At 41.8% G+C, this 21,758-nt stretch overlaps 2 protein-coding genes across 3 annotated transcripts; both read right to left on the bottom strand.

Moving 5' to 3' along the window:
- Positions 1–3,782: 3,782 nt before the first annotated feature.
- On the bottom strand, positions 3,783–9,030 carry nasp (nuclear autoantigenic sperm protein (histone-binding)). Its single transcript, XM_080833246.1, has 13 exons — positions 8,894–9,030; positions 7,901–7,948; positions 7,714–7,827; positions 7,550–7,630; positions 7,236–7,345; positions 6,337–6,383; positions 6,110–6,183; positions 5,955–6,028; positions 5,608–5,796; positions 5,215–5,381; positions 4,996–5,070; positions 4,834–4,917; positions 3,783–4,326 (listed from the first exon to the last, which is right to left on the bottom strand). The coding sequence occupies exons 1-13, from the start codon at positions 8,929–8,931 to the stop codon at positions 4,189–4,191; spliced, it is 1,239 nt and encodes a 412-aa protein (XP_080689372.1). The 5' UTR covers positions 8,932–9,030; the 3' UTR covers positions 3,783–4,188.
- Positions 9,031–9,830: 800 nt separating this feature from the next.
- akr1a1b (aldo-keto reductase family 1, member A1b (aldehyde reductase)) lies at positions 9,831–13,636 on the bottom strand (the record flags this gene model as incomplete). Of its 2 annotated transcripts, none has more annotated exons than XM_080833710.1 (9): positions 9,831–9,991; positions 10,098–10,184; positions 10,290–10,362; positions 10,567–10,766; positions 11,071–11,266; positions 11,633–11,784; positions 12,214–12,333; positions 12,532–12,627; positions 13,499–13,636. In XM_080833710.1, 8 exons carry the CDS (start codon positions 12,610–12,612, stop codon positions 9,926–9,928), a joined length of 975 nt encoding a protein of 324 aa, XP_080689836.1. In that variant the 3' UTR covers positions 9,831–9,925. The 2 variants fall into 2 exon arrangements, with proteins under 2 accessions (XP_080689836.1, XP_080689835.1); XM_080833709.1 differs by lacking the exon at positions 13,499–13,636 and adding an exon at positions 13,358–13,426.
- Positions 13,637–21,758: the final 8,122 nt, after the last annotated feature.

Raw genomic sequence — 21,758 nt, 5'->3', positions numbered from 1 at the left:
CTTCCTTCCCGACTGTTCTACCATCAGTAGGGTCATGGGGGGAGTCTTTGACCACCATTACAACCAGTGAGTCATATCAGATGATAACTTTTTAACACAGCCCTTCAAGGAGTCTAACTGTCAATGTCATTGGAAAACCAATGCACTAATATATTTGGTTTACCCTTCCATTCACTTATGGGTAGGCTTCTTTGACCAGCACAACATTATGTGTGTAAGTAGCCTGTTTGTAATAATTTGCTGTATATTGAAATGTATAAAAATGTGCAAAACAGAGAAATGCGTAATGATGTGTTTCAGGGTGGGCCCTGACATAGCTACAGGTATTGACTTGGACAGTAACATCTTCAAGCCCTCCTACAACTTTCAGCTAGAGCTACGGAGTCCAACTCCTCCCCCCTCCTCCACTGTTTTACTGAAGGTAAAAAAAGATTGAAGATCAGTCAGGCCCTTGCTGACCATAATGATGGACAATTTATTCGGCCTTTGCTTTTAAAAGGTTTACACAGTGAATCGGTTTAGCCTGAAAACAGTTATCATTGGATGGGCAGCTCTCGGACTGTTTGTGAAGTCTGGCAGTGAAACACAAGCCAGTATAGACACCAGCCCAGAAAAGGTAGTGTATTCATACTCCATGTTAATCATTCTGATCTATTCACTAAATAAATGGCATCTTATCCACACTGCATTGACACTCACGTGTTGTAGTCCTCACCTTGGTTAGTGCCTCAGTTCACAAATGAACATGCTGTTTATCAGGCTGTTTTTTTCCACTCTTTCCACATATATTCACCCTCTCTTGTGACAGGTCTCTCTAAATGAGGGTGCCCACCAGCTCAGACTATACCACAAGTGCCCAGCAGCGGGCGCTCCTCTCTCCTCACAGGCCCTGTCCAGCTCCAGCAGGTACAGGGAAGTTGAGACAAACCCTAGTCCAACCATCTGTTTGCAGAATTCCAGATTACATTTGGAAAATCAATTTTGCAAATCATTTGGATACATTTGTTTCCACAGGATTGTTCCCTGTGCCACTGTGCTGGTGAGAGTGTCCAGAGCTCCAGCTAAAGGAGCCGCTCACACGGAGATCATGGGTCAGGCCCCACAACTAGAGCAGCTCTCCCCCAGGCTCAACTACTCTGACAGGGTGTATTACTCCAGCTCTGCAAGGCCCACTCCTGGAGAAGCACGTCTGCTATCTGCCATGATCCACAGGTCAGACCACCCCTTCAACCTGTTCTGACAGATATATATATAATATATACATGTATATATTAGCAACTGAACAGACAAAATATGTTGCCCCCAGCTGCAAACATAATGGCCTTTCATAACTAATCTTTGTCATCTTTGGTTTGTGTCTTTCGTTATTAATGTTTTTTTGTGGTGTAAAGCATAAAGCCTCTGTTTTGATTGTGATTGTGTGTGTGATATAGCAGGCAAGTCATGTATTAATTCATTTAAAACTTAAAAATACCATGATTGAATCTCCCACAGGTCATCTGTTAGTGTGCGAGAGGCGGCCCACTTTATAGCTGGGGACTTATGGGGTACTGAGCCCAAATCAGACCCAGAGATCAGTGACTGGATATTACACAAACTGAGCCATGACAACTACATTTGGCCACAGCCGTTTAATCTGAGCCTAATCTCTCGCTACTCCTGTTCTGACGGCTTCAAGGTGAGTTGGAGGCACAAGGCCAACGAAATGCTGTTGACTGTTTTTTTTTCATCCCAGGACACCAAGCAGCATTCCAGGTCTAAATGATCTGTGTGCCGTGGAGAGAGACAGGTGTTGATGGTGCGCTCTGGTCTGTGAGTGCCGTGGAGAGAGACAGGTGTTGATGGTGCGCTCTGGTCTGTGAGTGCCGTGGAGAGAGACAGGTGTTGATGGTGCGCTCTGGTCCTGCAGGTCTGTGTGGACGGTGCTCTGAACCTGCCTTGGGCTGCCTTCCCCATGGGGATATGCACTCTCTGCCCACCTGCTGCTGTCTATCAGGGTCCTCCCTGGCTTGCCTATGACCATCCTAACTTTATCCAGTGCCTGGTTCTTAACAGCAGCCACAGTGCCCCCCAGTGGTCAGATGGATTAATGGTACTCAAAATCACTTTTTTTATTTTAAACTGCCTATTCTCGCAAATAATATTTCAATAGACTGATGATATGAAAAATGTGATACCAAGGGCAAAAAGGAGCAATATTAAAATTTAAGTAGATCTACTCATATACTGAGCAACTGTTTTCACTATCCAGATTATTTACAGATTTACAATTTCCCACAGGCTGATTTGATATAATCTGTTAGTCAGGCTGGTGAAGTCCTAACTCTTGGAAGATTTTAGTTATCTTACACAAACTTGGAAAAACAGATAGAGACAATAGCTCCTCTTACAGAAGGCACTATTTGAAAAGTAGCATGTTTTGCCTCTTATCTTTTCTGCAGTCTTTCCATGGGCGTGTGTACCATCAGTACATGACTGCAATCATCCACCTCTATGCGGTGTCTGTGCTTCCCACTGAGGAGTCCGATGACATACATTCCATAAATGATGGTCAGGAAACGAGACTTTGTCTAAAACTTGGGCAGCAGTGTTGGGCAGCTGTGCCCATCTTTACTCATGGATACTGCAATACAACAAGCTACCAGCTGCCTCTCATTCACGGAGCCCCGTCACAGGTTAGCCGATCGAGTTTGAAATACTCATCTACTATTTCCAAACTGATCTGTTTAGTTCCGACAGAAAACATTATTTGTAGTTTGTATATGTTTGTATATGAAAATGGTCACGTTGGAATTCTCTGCATCTCACTCCCCTCCTAGAAAGTGCTCAGTGCATTGAGCAATGGGAAATGCAAGCATGTCTTAAAGGGTTTGCTGCAGAAAAATGAGGTATGACGCCTTCTTTTAGAGTAAACCAAACGCACCTGTTATAGGACAGGTAAGCCTGACTGACAGGACTGAGTGGTCTCCTTCCTCCGGCAGGTGCAGCTGCTCTCAGGAGCCAGTGTGATGGTGAGGGTGGCAGACGGGCGCAGACAGCAGGAGTTGGAACAACTGGATGCACACGGATCTTTGGTGCATTTCCTAAGCGCATCAGACACACAGAAGCCACCGCTCATCTCTCCTCCCCTCCATCAACTCATACCAGAGAGGCTCCAGCACAAGCCAGAGGTCTTCTCCAGGCTACTGGCCAAACTATTTAGAGAGGTAATATTCATTACCTGTTAAGCCAGACGACCATCTATATAACAATGTATAAAACACCCATAGGGTTATATTGTATAGCCCAAACTAGTATCTATTAAAACTTGACATTTTATCCCTCCCACCAGGTGGTGCACCAAGAACTGGGTTACGATTCCCTCTGCAGGGAACCACTTAGGCCAATGGTTGCAGACCCATCCCAGTAATAAGATTGCATTTCAAGGTTGTTTAAAGCATGTCCAACTTTACCACTCCAGCCCAGTTCAGGTTCGGTTGCTGTCCAAGATAAGGACAAAGTCCTTTACTAGACATGGAATGGCTAGAAATGAACTACAGGGAGCTTGACAGGAGTAGATTGGATTTAATCTAGTGCATATTTAAGATTAACACATCCTCACAACTACAAATGTACCTAGATAACTGAATTCCATGCCAGCAGAATGGACTAACAGATGGAAGTCATATCAAATGCAATAAATACAGAATTTGCTTTGCAAATATTCTTTATTGAATTTTTTACTACAATTTTACAAAAATTGGACAAAGAAGAAAAGATCATAGTGACGAAAAAGGGGCATATTTACAACACAGATGTTTAATCTGAAGTGGGGGCTAAGCATGCTCTGCTGGTAGAGGGATCACTGGTCAGGTGCCAGGGATATGGACTCACGCTGAGGCCTAAAGGAGGAAGCAACAGACCTAAATTAACATACAAAACATCAAATAAACCTAACTGAAATTAATTTTATTCAAGTCCAACAGCCAACTCAAGTGAGCGTCTTGACAGGGTAATCCTTGAAGGGAGAGAAACAAAACTATCACAAGCTGCTGCCTCCATTACAAAACCAGCGATTTGCAACTGGCCAAATACTCCATAGAAATGCAGAGGTTGCTGTTGGAACCAATAGGACAGTTGGCTATGGGTTATGGGTGGGACTTCTGCCCCCTGCTCTAGTGTGGGCCGGGGAGAGGTCTGGGAATCCTATCAACTCGCCTCCTGCTTCTTTTTCTCCTGAACTCCTTTGCCGTTGCTTGCGGAGTCTCCACTGCCATTTATTGTAGCCTCCTGTTTGACCTTTTTAGCTTCACTGGCCTGTTTTGGGCATTCCTCCTCGGGTTTCCTCTGTTCAGGAACACAAAGCGGACAAGACAAATGGGTCTGGGGGCAAACGCTGGCGGGCCACCACATCACGCCCTCACTCTACTCCTTCCAAATCTACCACATCACAGAACATGGCAACCAAGCGGCAAGCCAGAGAGCAAACACAGGAGTGCACCACCTAGAGAGCAAACACAGAACTGCACCACCTACTCCACAGCAGATAATCCAAGCACAACCACCTCACAGATCACTCAATCTCAAAGGAAGAATGCAATTTACACACAGCAGAAAAATGAAAGGGAGGAGAACGCCATGGATTGTGCCCTGGAGCGAGCGGATTAGATGTGGAAGAAAAGCAAGCAGTTCCCACTCGTCAGAGGGCAGAAATGGAATCTAGGGCGAGGAGGGCGGCGATGGACTGAAGTTACGGGTTCAGAACCTGGACACGGCATACAAGACATGAGCACATTACAGGCCATGCAATGAATGCCCCCACAGTGGAGCTGAAAGCATCTCTAGTCTGCTCACCTTTTTCTTCACCAGATGAGAGATGTCCGATGCTGATTTGGAGGACGCAGCCCCCTCGGCTGGCTTGGATGGCTTGACTGAAATCTAAGGCAGATGCAGAACAGTGAATAAATCAGTCAGACCAGAAAGCAGGCACACAAGGAGAGGGTGGCGGTGACTTACCTGGTTGACTGTGGAAGAGGAAGAGGAAGCTCCACCATTTTCAGTTGGGAATGCAGAGGATGTAGAGGCCCCACCCTGAGACGATCATGGACGGAGGGGGAAGAGTATTTAAACCGGTACACCTAAATTAGGGTTCCCCCTGTACCAATACACTGAGCAGGCATTTTAAACTGGTTCACCTGCACCAATACACTGAGCAGGTAGGAAAGGGATGCTCACCATGGTCTGCTGAATGGCAACAGAAGCAGCAGCAGCGGTCCTCTGGCTCTCCTTGGCATCCTCAATCTTGTCCTTGATCTCAGGTAGCAACTGCGTCAGTTCCTCCAGCTCAGTCTGGTCTTCCTTTACAGTCTCCTCCGCCTTGTCAATCGCCTTCTGGAGCATGGCTGCCACAATACGAGAAATCCACGTTCGTCATTTAAAAAAAAAAAAAAGGTTTTTAATAATTTAAAAAGGTCACTTAGAGGCATGTAAGCGTGCAGTAGCTTCAATGGCATACAGAAGCCTCCATAATCCGGGACATCAGAATGTAATTTTTCACTGTTGCTCATGGCTCACAGCTCGAGTTGACTGGCACACAAACATAAACTAGAGTACAGGCAGAAATCTTACCCACTCTGGTCTCAATCACTTTAATGGAGCTGTTGAAGTGTTCGATGGCCTGTCTATACTCGTTTGTGAAGCTGAAGGTTATGCCAAGCTGGTAATGAGTTTCTGCCAGGAGACGACTGTGGGGTGACAGGTGTTTGAGCTGCAGGGCCAAGCACTCCTGGAAGTCTTCAAGGGCTTGACCATAGTTCCCTGTAACACACAAAACTAGCAGTTAAGAAACACAAGCCTCATCTCTCATCCAGAGGCTGAATCAAAGTGGTGACTAGGTCAAATCCACTAAATGTAAATTACTGGGCAAGGGGCATTGATTTATAAAAAAAAAAAAAAAAAAAAAAAAGCCTACATACCAGATTCAGCACCAACTTCTCCTAGCTTCAAGAAGATCTGTGCCATCATCAATTGGTCCTCCTTGCCTTCTTTCCTGTAGACAGAAAATAAATAAAAACCTTCCTTTTCCTGATCCTCCATTAAGGATGGGAGGCAGAACTACACTAAGCCTTACCTTTTGTAAATTACTTTAGCCACCTCCAACATCTCCCAAGCCAGCTGGAGGTTTCCCACTTCATCCTCACTCTCCTGTGCAGATGGAAGCCATGCAACATGCATAGTTAAGGCATTTGACTACACTGGTTTTAAGTCAGTTAAAAAAAAGATATGATTAACTGTCAACTAACTAGTCGTAAGTCTGGTTGACTGCATTGTCCACCATTGAAAAAAAAAAAAGCAAACCTTATCAGCATTTTCTTCGTCGTCATCCTCATCCTCGTCATCGTCATCTGAAATACATCACAAGCGAAATGAGTTTGTAGCAAATAAAAAGACACACCAAGGCAGCATAATGGGGTTGGGGGTGAGGGGGTCAGAGTAGTCTTGTCCAAATCCCCTGTGCAGCAAGAGAAACCACCGTGCAAAGGGCTTCCAAACCCACACCTCAACCCCAGTGCTGAAAACTCCCACGCATTCTCGCCATTCTACCTCCTTCGTCCATCTTTTCATCCTCTTTGGTCTCCCCGTGACCATTTTCATCAGATTTCTTTACACCTTTCTCCACCTTGGCAGGCTTGTCTTTAGACGCAGTTGTTTCTTCATCCTTCACTCCATTCTTTGTGGAAGACTTGTTGGCAGAAGCATAACCCTCTTCTGGAAGATCCTTTTCCATCTCTTCATCCTCTTTTTCTGGGAGACCTTTGGGCTTCTCAGGCTTCTCTTCAGACTTCACTTCCACCTTTGACTTTGCCCCTGCCACCTTCTCAGAGACTTTAGGTACTTCAGGCTTTGCTTCTACCACCATTTCCTCTGGCTCTTCTGTCCCCTCCACCTCTTCACCCTTTTCTTGAGATACTTCTGCAGCTTTCTCTGAATCACCATTCATGTTTCTCTTCTCAGCCATAGCATCGTAAACCTGCACTCGAAGCTCATCCCTCGTTTTCTCTACATAGCCACAAACATGTACATTAGCGCAGGCAGATTAATCCCGCTACCGGCAACAATTACCTTACAGTTTACCTTAACTAATTTACCTTCCAAATTCAGTAAGTAAGTAAAAAAAGCAATCAAACCATTTGATAAAGCCAGAGTTCTAAAGAACATGAAAAAAAGCTAATCAAATAATTAAATTGGAAACCAACCATCTAGGTTATCAGCACTTTCAATCTTTGAGTCGTTCTGCTTTTCCCCCTCTTCAGAAGACTCCTCTGGAACTCCCTCCAAAGCGTCGCCAAGGACAGTATTCTCCATCCTGCAACACCATCAAAAAGGCATTTATACATGAGCATCAACCACCACACACACACGTCACTTGAGCATTAATACATTAGCATCAACCAACACCACACTTCAGCATTAATACACACACACACACACACACACACACACACACCTAAACTCCACAACAGGTTAACATCTCAGGGTTAATAAATCACAGGAAATACTTTGGCCGTACCTGGCAAGTTCCAGTAGGGATTTCCCACAAAGGAAGAATGCTTCTCCACACTCATCAGCAGTATCACCATATTTTTCAGCCCTAATCAAAGCAAATCTCATTTTAGAATGTGACTCGTGGTCTGAATTTCAGGAATAAAGCCCAAACATGCAGATGTTACTCACAGCATCCCACAGGCCTCCTGGAACACACCGACTGCAGAGACCACATCCCCCATGACCATGTGCCTATTTCCAGTTCCAATCAGTTTCTTGGCCTCTTCCAGTACATCCTCTAGGCTGAGAGTGTAACAGCGTAAGACACCTTTAAGCAATAAGGGAAAAGTTTGTTTGTATATAAATAAAAACTCACCCATCTGCTGCAGCCGCTGCATTCGATGAACAGGGTTTCTCATCCATGCTGAAAAAAAAAAAAAAAAAAAAAAAAAAAAAAAAACACACACACATGATTCTGATCATTCTGAAGAGGAAAGAAATCCAGTGTATGCCACCCTGCAAAGTCGCCAGAGCTGTGCGCAATTAGTACATGCAGGTGATTCTAACGAGTGCTGTAGAAGCGGTTTGTTGTTAACCACGTCGAGAATCACGTGCGCCTTGCCAAACAAGTCGGTTCTCATTAAAAGTTGCAATAAGTTAGACAAGATATTAGCACATTTCGTAAAAAGCATTAACGTCTGTTACAAGTAGGGTGCTCGCCATATCCCAAAGCACGGCGTTACGTTAAATGTACAAACGGTTACCAACAAAAATAACCAACACGAAAGTTGAGCAAAAACATTAAAATGAATGCGTTTCGTCCACAAACTACAAATTGCTGTAAAACGCCCCTACCTAAACTAAATGCAAGCACATATCAACCAAATCTGGCTTGTATTTGCGGTGAACAAAGATCGGCGTTTTGCCACGCAAACTGATGTTTTGCCGTCCCGACAACAGCAGCTAACGAACACATATCTAAGCTAGCCAAGGTAGGTCTACTGGTGAGACTGATCTTGGCTTCACAGTTCGCGGAAATAGTCGAGCCATTAACGCTAGCAGGTGGGAAATAAAAGCATTAAGCTTGAGCAAGATGACAGACCAACTAGAATCGTGTTAAAGCAACTCCCGCCAATAGAAAGCAAGTTGGCATGGGCTTCCCACTACGCCATTCGACTCCCTGCAATAATAAGACTGGCAACAGCAGGAAAAATCGCACTACCGACTAGCCATTCTCCAGAAGACGCTCACTCCGCATCTCTGTTACATTAGCAAGCTAGTCAAGAAACAAAACAAAACAAACATCCAAGCACACAGCCGACAAATAGACAAAGCTACGGATCAAATCAAATTTAAATTTCACCCTTACCTTACGGCACTGGCAGAAGCTGTAGTTTCTTCTGGCATGTTTCAATAGATTAGGGACAAGGACAGCACAGTCTATGGCAACTCAGGACGGATATGTGCTCAATGTATGGCAATATGCGAAAAGATGGCAGGTTTACGTGCCTAGTTCCTTCACTTCTTCTTTGTTGGCGCCTTTAAATACAGACCCAGTCCTCACTTCCGCTGAACTTTCACCTTTGGCAAAACGCGGGAAAATGAAATTAAAGGGAAAGTATCAATAGCTGTGGCTGTACTCAGCTCCAAGACCGCTCCTATAACTTTACATTGTGACGCTAGAACTGACATACATTTTATAGGAAAAGGTTAACTTCATAAACTTAAATAATAATACAAAAAAAAAAATCCCATTTCCTCGTGAGTCACATCATATCATGCCTAAATTAAAAAATATATATATATGTTTTGTAGAACATATATCGATAAGTTCATTTTTAAAGATATTTTTGTGTGTCCCCCCCAATATTGACTTTTTATATGGCTTATGTTACTCCACTGCTTCTGGAAGGTGAAGCATTTACCCATAGCCTATGCATTATGATTAAACTGTTCAATATCCATATCCTTGCTGAAGTTAGTTTTACATTTTCAAAACTTTCTTTCTAAACAGAAAGTTTATTTTTGTTTTTATTTACTTTAGTCATCTAGACAACAAACTAGTTTAACAGTTGCTCATGTCAAATATTTTCATGAAGGAGCTTCAATACTCCACTTATGTTCCAACTCAAGTTCTTCCAACTGGAGCCATACTGTTTGCCATGGTGGTCATAACTGAGACACAGGTATTTTAATTACTGGTTGAAAAAACAGGACATTTGCCAACTAAGAAAGTATTTGGAAGCAACCCAAAAAGAAAGAAAGAAGCGTAGCCTTTAAAACCATGCTGACTGGACAGAGTAAAAACTTTATTTTGTGTAGTACATCAGAGGAAAGGAAAGGAACCAGGCGGAGGGGCTATGGGTTGTTTTCAAGGCACAGCAGCTATCAGCAAAGGATCTCAGTATGGGTCATTGAAAGGGTAATGAGGATGTCCTGCATCCCTTGGTACGGGCTTCCCATCCACCTGGAAAAGAAAAGACTTTCAGCGCAAATTTAGCCAAGCATTTTGGTTTACTATGGATATTGGATGCCCTGCAATGGTTATTGGTCTGTAGGTGCATGGTACTTACTGTTATTGTTGGAACTATGTAACGCCAGTTTCTGTTCAGTGCTGTGATACTACTCATCTCTTCTGCCTCAAGAGTAAAGTCAAAGACCTGTTCACAAGCACACAATCAAGTTTTATCATTACTATTCCCAGACATCAGTTTGGATACAAAATATTACAAAACAACTTTTACATCACAAAAATGGATGTCTACCTGAATATTCTCTTTGATTCGGGACTCAGTCACACTCTTAGGAATAGTAACAATTCCTCTCTGGGTTTGCCATCTAAGGAATTCAAACAATATTTTACAATCTTTGTGGTTTTTGTTGTTGGTAGGAGTAATTGTAGAAGTACTACTAGTAGTAATATCTTGTAAACATGTATGGTCTATGAAGAGTTATATAATACCATATTGTATTATGTTTAATCTATCTCTTCCAGTACTTTCTATGAGGCAAATGCTGAGCAGTTAGCATTTCCAGGCCTACCTAAGAATGATTTGCGCAGGTGTTTTGTTGTATTTCTTGGCTAAGGTGGCAATATCAGCTTCCTCCAGCAGCACCGGTTCATCTGGGTGTTTCCAGGCTCGATCAGGTGACCCAAGGGGGCTGTAAGCGGTCATCACTAAACCTCTGTCCCTACAATGGGCCAGCAGTTCTACCTGTGCCAAGTACGGATGACCCTCCACCTGAAGAGTACACAGTCACATCATTACATCTCAATAAGTCAATCAACAGATGGAGTCATCTGATAGGATTTGCAGTAAAGTGATGATGTGTGCTTACTGAGAAATGGACCCTCTAACTTTGACATTATTATGCTATCTCTGTTCCTTCATACATCTACTAACTGCACATGCTACTCATGAGTTTAGTGAGTTGAGCTCTGACATAAAGAAAAAAGATGAAAAGGACTATGATACAGTGGAGTCAATGGCTTACTTACAAATGAAACAAAGCATAAATGGTTTCATTCACAATAAAATGTCTCACCTGAAGCACAGTGGGTTTGATGTTGGCCACAGAAAGGACGTCATCAATCTGATGGCTGTTAAAGTTAGAAAGACCTATGGCCCTCACTAGACCTTTCCCCACCAGTTTCTCCATAGCAGCCCATGTAAGCTTGTAGTCTATGTCATCATAGAGAAGAGTGCCATCCTCCTTCTTAGGAAATGGTGTATCCCCCCGTCTAATCAGAGACAAAGGAAGAATTTTCAGTTTTAGAATATCCCGCCTAGATCCCACTAGATCCTCACCAAGACAGGTCAAACCATTTGCAATTTCATCTGTAATCTCAATATTATTGTCTCAATGATATTTACAGTTAACAGCAAACAAAGAAGACATTAAGGTTTTCAGTTATTCTCTCTAGGGTGTCCACTATGCCTTACTTTACCACAGCAACAGAGTTCTTCTGTTGGTTGCAAACAAAATCTAAACAAGCTGAATTATATTGGTTAAGCTGGCGTCAAATCATTCTTTATTTAGACATATTTTCCCAGTCAGTCATGGAAGAAAGGAATGAGTGTGTGACCCTCTCTGAGAAGTGACTCACTGGAAGGCGTAGGGCCAGTGGATGAGATACAGGTCCAGATACTCCAAGCTCAGGTCCTTCAGGGTTTTCAACAGAGCTGGCTCCACGTCCTCAGGGTGGTGCTGTGTGTTCCACAGTTTGGATGTGATAAACACGTCTTCCCTTCTCAAGCCCTAGGGTACGATGGGAGAGATGGACATTCAAACCAGCCCTCCCTTTTCATGTACTGTATGTATCAGATGTTCTCTTTACTGAATGAGATCATTTGAAAGATGGCATCAAAATGACATAATCATTGCATCTCCCAAAATGATGTTTTATAGCTTTTGTACCCATGTGTACACTGGCCATTAGGGGGTCTCGAAGCGCAATTTGTATTCAAGACAGTGGTCTAAAAGTGAGCTACACTCCGCAACTTTAGGGGGAGCTCAGTAGCAAAAAAGATATCCAAATTCTCACATAATAGGGCCAGTGTCATTTGTTTTTGTTTTGTGTTGTTTTTAAGCAAAGCACCCATTTATACAAAAAATGTCACACAATGATCACAGTGTTAAAACAAAAGGTAAGGTGCAAGTTCATTCAAATTCATGGCACTAACTCACTTTATCCGGCCCAAAGGCCTCTTGCAGAGCCTGTCCGATCTCTGACTCATTACCATAGATTGATGCACAGTCAATATGCCGATAACCAGACTGCAAAGACCAGATGACTGCTTGCTTCACCTAGAACACAACAAATCATCTGTTTACAGTTTACCATTAAACGTTAAGGCATGTTAGATCATGTAGCCTTAATGCATATAAAGAATGTGATTGATGAACATTCTAAAGCACCCCAGAGGTAGAGGCACCATTAGAAGTGTCTCCTAAAAGTAGGATCTAAAAAGTGATTTGACTTCCAATGGTAATTTGAAGACCTACCTTTCCGGGTTCACTCTTCCATGTCCCTAGTCCCAAGAGGGGCATCTTCCTTCCTGTGTTCAAAACTGCAAAATCGTTCATCCTGGCCTGGTGAACCTGAAAGTAGACACAACCCAGACATACTGTAGTCTAAAATTGATTACATTACATTTTTTACCATCAGTGTAGGGATATAAACAAGAGCCTGGTATAGTAGCTTGAGGCCAAGCATGAACCAACTGAGAAATGCAATTTGCAGTATTATTGCTGAGAGACTGCACCTCCCACACTAAATCAACAAAAGCGGAAGACCAGTGAATTCACCAGTCAGCTGATTCCAAGAGTGGCAGCCAACAGAGGGACACACAGACCATAAGAATGTCTATGCAGACAAACCGCATCAGATAACCGTAACCTTACTTTTAGGTTATTCCCCAAAACTATTGTGAACGTCTTTCAAACAAACAATGTAGAAATGTGGCACTCCTGCATAAAACTTGCACATACGTAAAGTAAAAAACAGGCAAAGTACTCCAATCTGATGTTTTGCCAGACTTGATAAAAGAATGAGCATGATTATAAAACACCGGATGGCAATACGGTTAACAAACGTATTTTAACTCATAACTTCGAATACACTAGACAGTGCAGTCAACAGTACAAACATTATCTAGTTTTACTACCGCTAGTAGCCTCGTAAGAACAATATGACAGCTAATGGTGAATTTACCAACTTATGTCAGCTGCGATTGTCTCGACCGATCGTATGCCTCAGACATATCATTTAAATTACCAGCTGTGTTGTCATCACTTTATTATCCGCATCGATGTATAGCAGTTAACTCACCAGTCTTTGACAGTAAAACTTATATGAATGGACAAAAGAAAAACGAGTGCATACAAATGTATGCTGCATTTTGACTAGCAACCAACCAGATAGGATAGTCAGGTGATCCGAAAAAAATACTTAAAATTGTTTTATACTTACAGTTCCGACAAAAGAAAATGATTGTACGCGCACGTCTTAGTCCAGCTATGAGAGGTTTTGGTTTTGGAAATATTTTCATATATTCATTTTTGTGCACTTCTTTTTTTGGATGTTTCCGCATCCGGTCTTGTGATTCCGCCCTCATGAACGCAATATCAATCATGGTAGATGTCTAGCGCGATTCCCAAGCGAACATTTTTGCAATCCAGTTGGTGTGTAGATCAGGGCATGACCACAAGACAGAGACGTGTGAGAAATTATGTCAGATAGTGAAATAGATGAAAAGGATAAAACAGAAATGAAAGACATTTGGGGCAGTAACCGTCTCAATATCAAGTGACATCTATATCTGATTTCTCTACAGAGAATGGAATAGAGAGTATCAGATTATGAAATACTGTGATAAAAAGGTGATGGATTACAGCCTAAATGACTACATAAACATTCTCTTTGAGGCAATGTTTAGCCTACTGCTAATGGTTCTGCATTGCAGGGATATTTAGACCTTACTAACCTATCAAATATCAACCTTTTAAGAAAAAAATACTTGGACTTGTGGTTTATGCATTTCCATGATTACTTAGTTCATTTCAGCCAGTTAGCCCTTCTGACCAAATGTTGTAATGAATGTATGCATTACTTGGTGCATTTTCAATTGTTTCTTATGAACTGTTTCCATCAATGTTATGTATCTTGACCGGGTTTATTAAATGCTTCAATATTTGTCTCTGTCTGCTGGAGTCACAGTTCATGCAAATGGATGGTGCTGGGCATCTGATCACTTATCCATCTAAGCTTGAAAGATATCACACTTCCTTATCTCACTGTGGTATGACATCAAGAGCTAATGGGAAGAAAGCGGCTGGCTGTTCTTCTGTCTGTTCTTAAATTCAGACCCAGTGACTGGAAAATGGTGGGTTTTGTTCTACACATCTTAATATTGATAACATTTTTAAGAACATGTTGGGTTCAATTTAGAAATAAATGAAAATGTAAATGATGACATTTTAATTGGATCATTTCTTATGGTACTTACACTTCTTATGGTACATTTGTTTTAATATTATTCTGCGAAAAATTAAGTTAATTACTGTACGTATGTACTTTAATTAACAATTGTAGTAAGAAGCTGCCAGTGAGTACTGCACAATGCGCCACTCTCTTAATGACTTATTTTGCTATCATGTAGGATTAAAGTAATTTCTCAAGTGATGCAAGACATACAGTACTGCTTTGTGCGGGCTACTTAATATCATTATATGTAACACTATGGTGTTTGGTGTCACACACTATTATTAAGAAAAACATTGCCATTGATGTGGCTGTCACGCAAACTCATCCATAGATAGTATATTTAGCTATTCTCTAGTTTTTACAATGTTTCTTTGCAAGAGCACATTATAATTGAAATTATATCCTCCTTATGAAGCTGACAGGTACTGTGCATTAGTATGTTGATTTTTTAAAATATTAAATTTAGAAATAGAATTTATGGTCATAATAATTTTAATAATGCAACGTTAAGACATAAAATGGGATCATTACTTAAATCATTAATGGAACATTTGATATGAATCAATGTTGTTCTGGGACAGTGTCCATTTCAACATTTCCAAAAAGACTGTTCTCTTTGTGTTCCCATGAAGATTTCCGGTACATGAATTGCATCGCTTCTGGTTTGGCTTGAGAAAGTCCACTCTTGCAACATCACTAGAAGCCTCTGGCACAACACATCCTTTTCAAAGAGTGTGTGGGACCCACATATTAACAATTAAGGAAGTGGGACTTCAGCAGTGGAGCAAAAGCAGTGAATGCAGGCAATGTTCACTTTTTACACTATCACTAAGAAAATCTCAGTCATATCAGTGTGACTTCCCTCACAAACACATTCACTCTAGGAACCTGAGCAGGTTTTATTTAGGTCGAGCACATGCAGATCAAACAACAGGAAGGAATATTTTTTTTGAGGATAGTTTTTCTCATATTTGTCAATGTATTTCAAGGTAAGTCAGGTATTTTGCTTTGCAATTTGATCATGATGTCATTTTCAGAAGTGACCATGTTACCATTGTGTATTTATAAGATGCCCTTACAGTGATTTTCCACCATATCAAGAGGAAGAGCAAATTAATCAGTGTGGAGAAGTCGTGGATCATGCACCTTTATACAGATTTGAGTTCAGAAAAGCCCAGTCATTACACTCATTACAAAACAGGCTTGCGTGGGAACAACATCTTTTTCTTAAAATGATGTACAGTATGTATCTTGTATTAATGAGTTTCCATTCTCATGTGCAGGTCCTTATAACAAATTAAGTTTGTGCGATTGTGGGAATGAGTGTGGAAATGGCAATTGTTGTGACTTGGATGGCGTCTGCGTACTTGGGGATTTCTATTGTGATGTTCTATTCATTATGTTTATGACAGCTGTTGGTTTAAGCAACTGTCTGATGGGCTTTTTGTAGTTCGGACCAATCAATCCTCACAGACAGTATTTCCACTGTCATCATGTAACTATAGGTACAAACAGCCTATGGACAGTCTCCAAGGTGGCTGTGCAGAATGGCAGCTCTATCACTATCCCGTGTCACTACCACAGTATGTTCAGGAATAACATGAAGTACTGGTGCAAGGGCCGCAGTTGGAGCATGTGCAAAGTGATGGTACGCACCACCTCTAAACCCAGGACAGAGGAGGTGTTCATAACAGACTTTCCTTCTGAAGAGGTCTTCACCATATCAATAACAAACCTACAGGTGAAGGACACTGACCGCTACTGGTGTGCTGTTAAAAAAATTGGGTTCACCCGGTCTGATGTTAGAACATCAATGGAACTTCTGGTGACTGAAGGTGCGTACTGTGCGAGTGTAAACTATGAGGGATCATGTTATGACAGGGTTAGTAAAAAAAAAAAAAACATACTAATGAATTTACAGGGTTGTTGGCAAATACTAAGTTACTGACAGTATCTGTACAGGTTACAGAGGGACAATGGCTTATTTTCAGGAACTGAAATGCGTGTTGCTCTGATTTTTGTGTAAAAAGTGTATTATTTTGATGAAGTACATTTAATGATCCTGCCCACTGGCAGAGCAAAGGTAACAATATGAAAAGCATTCTGATTGAGTAGGTTATTGGTGAGATCCCCCGCTAATGATTTTGGTCTAATAATAATTCATTTTGGTGATCATTCAAATCAAAAGAAGCAGTCATTGTGTTACATTCCCATGGAGTTACCTCACTTGTTTCAGATCCTCCAGATTTGTCTGTGAAGGAAAACATGGTGTCTGTTGAAGAAGGTGTCGAGGTCAGCATTCCCTGCTTGTACAGAGACAAACTAAAGAGAACGGAGAAAAAGTGGTGCGAAAGTGGAAATCTACACTCGTGCCAGTCAGCACCAACCACACCGTCACCTCAGGAGCCTTCTGTCACAATTGCAGATGACGGCAGCGGAGTTTTTACGGTAACTTTGCGGAAACTGAAAAGGAAGGATACAGGCTGGTACTGGTGCTCAGCTGGCGACATACAGTCCCCCGTGCATATTAATGTAACGGAAAGACTGGACAGAGTTCACAACATCACCGGTGAGCTTGTACTGACTACATAGATTTCTCCTGCCCTGATTTTGTTACTGTTTTTCACTGAACCTATTGTTGACTTTTATGTTTTCTTCTGACCTAAGTAGAAATTCTTCTCTCACCCCTCATAAGAAAACCAGGCCTGAGGCTGTTATCCTATCTTTCTAGCCAGTTATCTGTTGAAGAGGACTTTCTTGTTAGCAACTGACTATAAGCTACTTTTGGTGTTTTTCTGTCTATGGCCCAAAGACATAAAATATAATCTTAACTTGACACTCTTCCAAGAAGGGGTGTATTGTTTAATGTTCATCTGAGTCACAGAATGGCCATATAAATCAGGCACTTGCGGGACAATGTTATGTGATTGTGGCTAACTGCATTTTCATATTTGAACAGCGACAACTCCGGTTGGTGTTTCAGCTTCTTCATGGGCCTCAGTTGAAGAAACTACCATTGGGCCGGCAACCTCAAATCCACCATCAGAAAGGACACAAACAATCTCATTTGCTCTGCCATCATCCCAGCCCACCAAACCTTCCCTGGGCACATCTGCTGCCCCAAAGACAACACCTCACTCTCTGTTAACACATACTCCACAAGTAAATACATCTACTACATCTGCTGCCCCAAAGACAACATCTCACTCTCTGTTAACACATACTCCACAAGTAAATACATCTACTACAGCAGCTGACACTGATGATACTGCAATCAGCCACAGGTATGACTCAACCTTATGGTGCACATTTATATACAGAATGTTGAAAATGTATTTATTTAAATGCCACTCTATTTTGTATTTTTTTTTCTTGATTGTATTTATCAGTTATGGACTATATAATGCTGTTCCTTCCTTTAAATCTTTTTTTTTTACCACTGTCGTTCAGGCGTCTGATCTGGCAGTTTGTTGTGATTGGCTTCGGCATATTTATGGCACTAGTCATTATTGTTGGGGCCTCCTTGAGTTGTTGGCGTCGTCACAGTGAGTCCATCTGTGTCCTTGTGCAGTATGCTTGTTTCATATTTTACAAGCAGCAGTTACATGAAATAATCTGTTAAGTCTTTGCTATTTTCCAAACTGTTTCTTTCTCCATTTACAGAGCGAGATCACATTAGGATTGCAATGGATGACATGACACAAGAGTGCAATGTAAGTCTTTCATGGATTATTTTTAACACATGCTACATACCTGCATATTCCTTATAGAGTGGAGGTGGGAAGTTTCAAAAATTCCCTAGTACAGTCAAGCTAATTGATCATAAACTTCCCCCCTCCTGCTAAAGATCTAGAGTGGCTTGCAAAAGTATACAACCCCTGAAAGTCATCTCCATCATCACCACAGAAAATACACATATTTTCCCAATCAGTATTTCCATTTTCACTTATGCTGTAGTATATTTTCAAAAGCTAAGTAAGCTATTTGTCTACTAAAATGAAAAATAAATAATATACATTAATTCATGGTAGAGAAACTTTTTGTCTTCTGAGTGAGACAGTTTCAGCTTTGCACATTCTTCTGTAGTGTTCTCCTTGATGGAACATCTAGTTTGATGGGATGGTTGTCCTGGACTATAGTACCAGAGATTCACAGTAGGAATTTTTACCAGGGCTTTAAAGGAACAATTGTAAAATATTGACTTGACTGTTTTTGAGCCACTCTAGTGTTTCTTTAGCTGTGTGCCTAGCTGGTAATTGTCCTTCTGGTAGGTAATCCCACACCCAAGACTTAGTTTTACAACAGACTGCTACATTCTGCATTCTAAAAAGTTTCTCAGTTTCTGCAGATCCGAAATGCCTCTGTATCGTTTGCAAATAATTTGTCATCTGCTTTAATCTGGAAGTGAACTTCTGCAAGCCACTGTAGATTTCCGAGAGTGGACAAGAACTGAAATCACCTTCTGTGTCTTACAGGAAGAACAAGATTTAGAGGAGGACATGGGAAATAACTGGACTAGCTCCTGTCTTTTGTACCACAGTGAAGATCCTGAAACCGAGGGAGAACTGTAGTTGGATAACAGTCAATTTGCCATTCTCTTTATTTGTGTATTGGATGTTTATTTGTGTATGGGATAGTGTTTGGTCTATTTGATTTCTAATTAAAAAATATGTTTTTAAGGCTAGAACATTCTGATCAATGCAGTCTTGTGAAAAACTGCCAACTGTTCTGATAAGAACTCCCCGTGCAAACCACAATAGTATACTGTACTGTATGTAGTTGATCTGGGCTTCAAAACAACGCTAGTATACTGTATGTAGATTTAAATTATCTGTGCTTCAAACTAATGCTAGTATACTGTACTGTATATAGTTGATCTGGGCTTCATAATAACAGTCTTGACTGAATCAGACATGATGCATTACAGTACTTACAATAGCAAACAAATCTGAGGACAAACAGGTTTATTATTCATTTGTGTCAGGTCGTTATTGTACAGAAAAGAGCATCAGAATTAACATAAGTAATGCACAGCCCACAGGTGAGTCTTTCCCAGTCGCGTGGGCGCAGAGAGAGGAAGGTCCCCTGCTCCAACCCTGCAGTTAGTCGCCTCCGCAGCCAATCAGGCTGCACTGCATTCTCAATGAACAGCGTTCCATTTCTCCTGCACGGCTGCATCTCACTGCATTCTCAATGAACAGCGTTCCATTTCTCCTCCATTATAACGACTGCATCTCACTGCATTCTCAATGAACAGCGTTCCATTTCTCCTCCATTATAACGACTGCATCTCACTGCATTCTCAATGAACAGCGTTCCATTTCTCCTCCATTATAACGGCTGCATTTCAATGAACAGCGCTCCATTTCTCCTTCATTATGACGGCTGCATCTCCCTTGCTAGAAACCTTTGAAGCGAAATGTGTACTAACAACGAAAAGATCAGGACCATTTTTTGTTAAGTACAATTTTCTACTCCTTTTTTAGACAACAGTATAAATGAAAGATAAAATAGTGTTCACGCCACAGAAGTGATGTTAGTGTACACAAGGCCATGCAGTTATGATAAAATAGGACATTTAAAAAGTCTTGTTTGTTCACTGAATGTACTGCATCACTCTGCCAAAGGACCACACAAGTTGCAGAATATTGATGAAAGTACACATGATGTCCCTTCGTGATGTTCTCACACATCCAGACTAGTTTTCCATGGCATCAACCTGCATGTTTTTTCAAGCAGAACAATCTGCACTTGTGTTGAGACCAAGCTCACTGGTCTTCATCAAATCTGGTCTACATCTGCGGTCAATGACATTTCTGAGAGACAGGGAAGAGAAGGAACTTCTTGGCACGACTCTTGACACCCTTATCTCACTCACTCAAACATAGAAGGAAACTCTGACAGGAGAACACTGGAATGGTGAGGCATTACATTAAGTCTTGCACACCCATATGGTTGATCTGTGATTCAAACACACACACACACACACTATTCAACTGGCCAGAGTACGTGTTGAATGTGATGGTGGACTGGGATGTAGCTTGGATTCTGGGAATGACACGGTGAATTCGGAATGTCACTTGGCACGTCCAATATTAGGATCTGGACTGAACATGACACACTGTGCTTTTGGGTGGGTGACATGTAGAAAGACGACATTCAACTTCAAAATAGTAAAAAATAACAAAGCACTTCTTCCAATAACTGTACAAGATTAAAAAAGATCAACATTTAGTTAAACACATTTATATGACAGAACAATTATATTTTATTATACCTACTGTATAGAAAACACAAAGGAACTTAATTTTGTCAAATGTAGTATCCCCTTTCAGAAAGCATAACTGAGATCACTGTGCTCTACACATTAATGCTCCTGCTGAAAAGGGCAACTGAAATTGCTTGCTATCATAATCTTGCAGTGAACACACATGTAGCATCAATTAAAAGTAGTGCAGGGGTCGATAGAGTAGATTACCAGTGCCATAATAGCCATGATGCAAAGTGGAGCCGCCACATCCTTTAGCTAGTCTCCAGTGTAATAATACAACTGCCTGGAATCTCCTGGTTTCCTGTCCTGATTCAGTGTTGCTACTCTGCCAAAGCCCTGGTGCCTTATTAGTAATGCTATGTGTCCACAAGATGGCACTGCTGTGCAACATGTGCAAAGCAACAAGGCCTCTACTGCTCAAAGCCTGTGGTTCATGATGTGTTGGTAAACACAGCTCTTTCACAATGTCTGTCACACTATGATGACATAAACTGCTACTGCTGCAATGGCTTTCCTTTGCACAGGGACTCAGAGAGAGAGAGAGAGAGAGAGAGAGAGAGAGAGAGAGAGAGAGAGAGAGGAGAGAGAGAGAGTAAATCAAACGGGATGAACATGAGATGATGCTGCCATTTAAGGCACTACCTCCACTGTAGTCCTCATCCACTCCCCACCCAATGCCTAAGCCCACAGCCCTATCTCACAAGGGTTAGCGTGGGGCCATTCCTGTGCAGTGCCACTAGAGGGGGCAGTCCACAGCGCTCACTGACACAGCCCTGTATGAGAGGCTCCCTTCCTCTGAAGAGGGAATACAGCATTTCCAGGGCGTTGTTGGTGGCGGCGGTGGTAAGAGAGGTTGTTGCAAATGGATGTAGTGTTGGTGAGATTCTTCTGTGTGGCACCCCCATCCCCACCCTTGGAGGAGCACTGTTCCCTCCCCATGGCCTGACTGAGCCCCCCCTCCCGCCTCACACCCTG

The sequence above is a fragment of the Sprattus sprattus genome (genome assembly GCF_963457725.1).
Source record: "Sprattus sprattus genome assembly, chromosome: 2".
Taxonomy (NCBI): domain Eukaryota; kingdom Metazoa; phylum Chordata; class Actinopteri; order Clupeiformes; family Clupeidae; genus Sprattus; species Sprattus sprattus.
This window is presented reverse-complemented; position numbering and strand designations above follow the sequence as displayed.

Excerpts from the sequence above, each read along its gene's own strand:
- nasp (XM_080833246.1), bottom strand. The coding sequence starts at position 8,931 with ATGCCAGAAGAAACTACAGCTTCTGCCAGTGCCGTAAG. Across the intron at positions 6,384-7,235 it reads AAGTGCTGATAACCTAGATG|ATGACGATGACGAGGATGAG; the intron begins GTTGGTTTCCAA and ends GATGTATTTCAG. Across the intron at positions 6,184-6,336 it reads ACGAAGAAAATGCTGATAAG|GAGAGTGAGGATGAAGTGGG; the intron begins GTTTGCTTTTTT and ends CCATCTGCACAG.